The sequence below is a fragment of the Zerene cesonia genome, unplaced genomic scaffold (assembly GCF_012273895.1).
Source record: "Zerene cesonia ecotype Mississippi unplaced genomic scaffold, Zerene_cesonia_1.1 Zces_u010, whole genome shotgun sequence".
In the NCBI taxonomy this organism is placed as follows: Eukaryota; Metazoa; Arthropoda; class Insecta; order Lepidoptera; family Pieridae; genus Zerene; species Zerene cesonia.
Window position 1 is genome coordinate 44066 of NW_024045140.1, and position 6209 is coordinate 50274.

Genomic DNA, 6209 nt, shown 5'->3' on the forward strand with positions numbered 1-6209 from the left:
CACTCTAATTAAAGAGTGGAAGAAAGTAGAAGTAGGAGAAATTGCCGTCAAACAAAAAATTAAAATATCACTAAAATGGAAAGACAAGCGAGATGTTTGTCTATTGTCACTGCAAAGGACTATCTATGAGGACAGCACACACTCAGAAGCTAAAGCCTGATATGATATACCTACAACAAAGCTAAAAAAAGTAAGAGATTGCTGATCAATTATCCAGTTACAACACGCCTGTTAGAAAACCGTTAATCTGGTACAAAAAAAATGCGACTCATTTGCTGGCCATAGCAGTTATAAACTCTATGATAATTTTCAATTAATTGCACCCTAAATAAAAAGAAACGATTTATTTTTGTATTGTTTTTTTTGTATTGTGTTGTTGTAATTGTTTTGTTGTTTGTGGAGCCAATAAATGTCTCTTTCATTCTTTCTTTCTTTCAGATTATTGCAAATTGAACCTGCTCAGCAACAAACTGCAGCAACACTTCACATTCATTCACCCATAAGACTATACAAAAAAGACTAAGGGGACGAAAATCTGGAGATATCGGTCTAAAGACAACTTATCATATCACCCTATTCCAATAACCATGGCACACAGATTCACTATCTTTGTGCAATAGTGGAGCAATTTTGAGATACAATCATAATTTTTACGAATCACTGTCATATTCTCAGGACAATACTAACATGGTTATTGAAGAAACCTCCGATAATGACGATTATATTTAAATTTAGAAGAAATGAATGCTATATAAAAAGCTACCTGTGGAGAGAAAAGGACACAAGGTACAAACAAAACAGTAACCTTCAAGATACGGTTATTAAAACTGTGTTGAATGTTTTTAATGATATTTCAATGTGTATGTGCGTAGTGTGGCATAAAAAGATACAAGATACCTGTACCTTTCCAAGAATCATTAAAAATACTCAACAAAATAGGATTTTTCTCAAAAATAACACATGTTATTCAAGCTACTGGCCAGCCATAATTTAAATCGAAATTCGAAATTCGAATGATATCCAAGAACAAAACAATACTAATATACGATTCGGTCTCCACAAACAGTGTATCAGTTTTAGTGATACAAGTATCATATTACTCTTTGATTACATAAAAATAAAATAAAGACACTGATGACACATCGCAGAGAGTTCTAACACAATATTGAGAATGAGGAAACAAAAAAAAGCTCAGCTGCCAAGTACCATTTACCAACTACCCACCACAGATAAACAATATGCAATCTGCCAATTTTTTTCAGTTGTATCTCGAATCGTTTCCTCTCGGTGTAGTTTGGTAATATTGCAATATTTCTAAAACAAATATGTAGATAAAAAACGTGCCCTATTATGAGCTGCTTGGTAAATATTATTCATTATTCTCATACCTCATAATTACAACTACGTGGTAGGTTACCAAAGCCTACTTAGCTTGTCAGCGTTGAGTAATTTAGTATTAGGTAAGAATCCGACAACATTACCACTTTTATAGTTCCTAATTTAATAACAACGTACTATCAGTTCCTCAAGAATAAAAAAGATAATATCAGCAACTTATTCTTAAATTTATAAAAAAAAATGCCCGACAAAATACCGAAAATTCATTAAATTTTTGTGAATTGCAACACCTGGTAAGGAGGCCATTTTGTGGTGTCGGTGTGGCATTTAATAATGTTCATCGAATTTCGTCTATTTTACATGGGAGTATTACTTTTTGTTGTGATTTGAAATTAATGAAAACAAACATTATAGTAGAAAGTTTTTATATGTTTCAATAACGTTTAAAATGGAGCAGGGGATCGATGATTATTTTAGAACCGTATGCAGCGCATGTTTAAGTTCCGATCGCGATATAATAACTATAAATTCATCATCTCATCTTTATCAAATTTTCCGTCTACTACTTTGTGACAACGCGGGAGATCGGGTAAGTTTTTAAAAATAATATTTTTCACATCCAATACCCAATGAATACAAGTTAATTAGCTTTTTAATTAATTACGTAATAACTGTACTTGCGAGTACAGTGCTCAAATAGGTAGAAAAGTGTGTATATACATTAAAATAAATTTATTACATTTAAGCGTACTGATGACGGCTTTTTCTTTATTTAAGAAATCGCATGTTTACACAACTTATCATTCTTTGAACAAAACTTTATAATTAATATATAGATATAAAATAAACTCTGTATTTAAAATAAACGTCTATTTATTACTCACTGAAAAATAAACTTAGTTATAAAGGCTATGAACAAATTGTATGTCTTTGTTAAATAAAGGGTTGACTGAAATTCTAATGGAACTGTTTCTTTCTTTAAAAAATGATAACTATTTGCTTTATATATTATCACTTTAAATGTACAGATGTTTTACACTTCATAATGAATCCTATTCATCCTGATTGAGTACTATAAATTCAAAAATTATAAATACAAAAGTTAGTAGGGATTTATCATTATTTCACACAAAACCGCTGAACACATTTTTATTATAATTGTCATTGATGTATCATATGTACCCATATTACTCTTGAACTAAAGAAGTACTTACTTCACTTTTGCCAACAACACTATTAACATAATTAATAAAAACACAATAGAAACATCTATTAATTGGTAAAAAGCAGAAAGAAAAATTGTAAGCTTACATAACATGATAATTTAACAGATGAATATGTCTATTGATTTTCAAAATTGGAAGAAGAATTTGTCCTATTCCCTATTTAAATTTGAATACCGTGCTGCCAGATTAAAAAAAAAGATGTCTTCCAGATTGATGATGCACTATGCCCTATGGAAATAGCTCTTTGCTGGGAGTGCCATGCCATCTTGCTGAAATGTGCAAAGTTCAGGAAAAAAGTGCAAAATGCCCAAGAGCATCTCCGAGTGTTGGCACTGAGTCAGTCTCAAGAGGTATGTAACTATGTAATTAATGATTGCTTCTAACAAACTTCAAAAGCTTGCTTCAGAATTGCCTATGGTTTCTGATTAACATATTTAACTGTACATCAATAAGGATCACCAACTTAATATGAAGATATTGTATATTGAAACTTAATCCAGATCTAATTAACTGTTTTTAGTACACATAACTTCGTTGTATAGTGCTAGCTTCACTTATGTGACTGTTATATATACAGAGAAAAGTCCGCAAGGCACTCTACTCGCTGCTTTGAAATCATGTCAATTTGAAATTCATAGCCGGCAACTGAGCTGGTGGTTTGCCTGATGGTAAGCGATCACCACCGCCCATGAACATATGAGAGAATATATCACAATAGTCAATAATTATGCCATAGAACTATCCTGTGGTTCTTAAGCGACAACATTTCATGGATTTCAAAAAGTAAATCTATTAAGAAATATTTCTTTTCTATTATACATCAGAGAAATACATTTATTTCAGAGCCTGGACCACACTTACATGTCACAATCGCTCTCGACCCTTGAGTGTGTTATAAAAAGGGACTATGACCGTCTATATATTGACTACACTGGTCAAACCGAATCACAATGGGTCCAGCCATATATAACGATCACAACACCGCAGGCAGTTAAAAACGAAGATTTCGATGTGAGCCTCAGAGATCATATAAGTCTCGCTATTGATGAAAGGATATCGCAGGGTGAGTGGAATTATCATCATCAGCCCATGCATGTTCCCACTGCGGGTACACAGGCCCTATGAGGGTTCAGGTCATAACCTAGCACGCTGGCCAAGTGCGGGTTGGCCAATGTAATTTTTTTTTTTTATTGACTACCTTTTGTTTACGGCTTCTCACGCTATAAATTCGGAGTTTTTTTTTATGTCACAGTCGGCGATGTAGCTGGTGGGTCGCCTGATGGGCGCTTCCACCGCCCGTGGACATTTGTAGAGGTATAAGGTAATTGCAGACCTTACGCCTCTACAAATGGTTTACCGACTTTTTGGGAAGGGATTAAGAAAGGATTGGCGAGAGGAATAAATGAAAGGATTGGGAAGGGAAGGAAAAGGATATGGGCCTCCGGCTCCCCCACTCACCGAACGAAACACAGCAGAATGCTATTTCACGCCGGTCTTCTGTGGGGGTGTGGTACTTCCCCGGTGCGAGCTGGCCCAATACGTGCCGAAGCGTGCTCGATTCCCACACAGTTGTTTAATAGATGATATTATACATACAAACTTTACTCTTGAATCACCATCTATCTATTAAAAAAAACACATCAAAATTTGTTGTTTAGTTTTAAATATCATACATACATACATAAGGACGGACGCGAATTTGCTTTATACTATACGAGCTGCGAACCGCGGTTTCACCCACATAAGTCCGTATCCCGTAGGAATATCGGGATAAAAAGTTGCCTATATACTATTCCAGTAGTCCAGCTGTCTACGTACCAAATTTCATTGCAATCGGTTCAGTAGTTTTTGCGTGAAAGAGCAACAAACACACACACACATCCTTACAAACTTTCGCATTTATAATATTATATTATAAATTATATTATAGTAGGAAGGATAGGATTATAGTAGTATAGGATAGTGAAGCATGATGTTTTTTTTTTTTTGAATATATTTATTTTTATTATGACATTTTTTTTTTATTTCAGTACCAGAATTGGATATAAAGAATCCATTAACAGGCGAAATAACCCACATAGTCGTCGGTACGGACGCGCTCGTGTCGTCGGCGGATTTCTCTAACTTGGTCAAGGGCGAGTCGGCCGAGTTCGCTGTGGAGTGAGTCGGTTTTTCATAATTAGTATAAAAACCCACTCAGTGAGTTGGATTTATAGCATAAGCTATCTATACTGGTATTACTGATAACCATAATGTACAGATAATAAATATAAAACAATAGAGAGGCAAAAAAAAAAAAAACTATTTTTTTTCTTTGTTTTTCAGCACAAACTCAACTCAATTGATAGTCACGGACCTGAATAAGAGATCGGAGAACGTTGTCACAGATAATAAATGCGGCTATGACATTGAATATATGCTCGAAGGGGACATGTTGGCGTGTAGGTGAGTTTTATTATAGCTGTGTTCTGTGAGCTTTTAAAATTTTTTCAACCGACTTCAAAAAATGGATAACGAGATTCCTGTTTTATCCCAAGGGAGCGTTTAATCGGGATAAAAGTCCCATCACCCAAGTCAGCTCTGTCCGTATAACGAATTTCATCAAAACCCATACAGTTCCAGCGTGATTGACGGACTAACATCCATACAAACAAACTTTCGCATATATAATACTAGCGTGATTATATAAACATATTTATCAATTTCAGAGAGGAATTGAAAAAGAAGGTCACCTACGCGAACGCAGTGTATAAATGCGAATTATGCATCATGGAGTTTTATCTACAGCAACAAGTGGAGGACCACTTCATCGCCGCTCACAGAGCGGTGAGTGGCGTCAAGAACTAACTCAAACTCAAACTCCAACTCCAACACCAACTCAAACTCAAACATAAACACAAACACAAACTCAAACTCAAATTCCAACTCAAACTCAAACTAAAATTATATCCATAGTTTTTTTTTATGTCATAGCGGGCATCTGAGCTGGTGGTTCGCCGGATGGTAAGCGATCACCGCCGCCCGTGAACAGAGCAGTGGTAGGGCCGTTGCGCATGCGCATGCGCAGCCCGCAAGCCCGCTTTTAAGGGGTAAGGGATAAGTAAGGAATCGACGTGTAGATAGAAGGTATACACTGGGAAGGGTGAGGAAAAGGAAACGGGGCATAGTTCCGTAGTTCACGTGGTGTTCTGGTATTGACCATTATCGCCAAGTATAAAATTTTCTTGTACAAACACGTAAAATCGAGATCAGAGAAAGAGAGAGTCGAACGCAGCCGCGTGTAAGATACTCTACGTATACATACACAATTCGAAGTTAATTGAAGTTATAATGTCATTTAATTTGATTTGATTTAATTCGATTCAGCGCCAAAATACACCCGTTATGACATATACACTCGATGTTAATTGTTTCATTTCTCACACAATCACAATGTTATTTGAACTTTATTTGATTTGATTTGATTTGGTTTCCAGCGCCCGAACGCGACCGCGTGCAAGATATGCTACGTGTACGTGGACGACGACAAGCTGCAGGAGCACACGGACGGGCACTACACGCGCTACACGTGCAGGATGTGCGGCCGCGCCGAGCTCAGCGAGCGGCTTGTCATGCTGCATGTGCAAACGCACTTGGCCAAGAAGA

At 36.0% G+C, this 6209-nt stretch overlaps 1 protein-coding gene across 1 annotated transcript in view; it reads left to right on the forward strand.

Moving 5' to 3' along the window:
- The first annotated feature begins 1645 nt into the window (after positions 1-1645).
- LOC119839209 (zinc finger protein 112-like) overlaps positions 1646-6209 on the forward strand; it is a 13404-nt gene continuing 8840 nt past the window's right edge. Inside the window, exons 1-7 of the mRNA XM_038365427.1 lie at positions 1646-1927; positions 2774-2914; positions 3408-3627; positions 4595-4724; positions 4890-5009; positions 5273-5390; positions 6041-6208. Of these exons, the coding sequence (XP_038221355.1) occupies positions 1787-1927; positions 2774-2914; positions 3408-3627; positions 4595-4724; positions 4890-5009; positions 5273-5390; positions 6041-6208 (1038 nt within the window). The 5' untranslated portion in view covers positions 1646-1786. The remainder of the gene's footprint in view (positions 1928-2773; positions 2915-3407; positions 3628-4594; positions 4725-4889; positions 5010-5272; positions 5391-6040; position 6209) is intronic.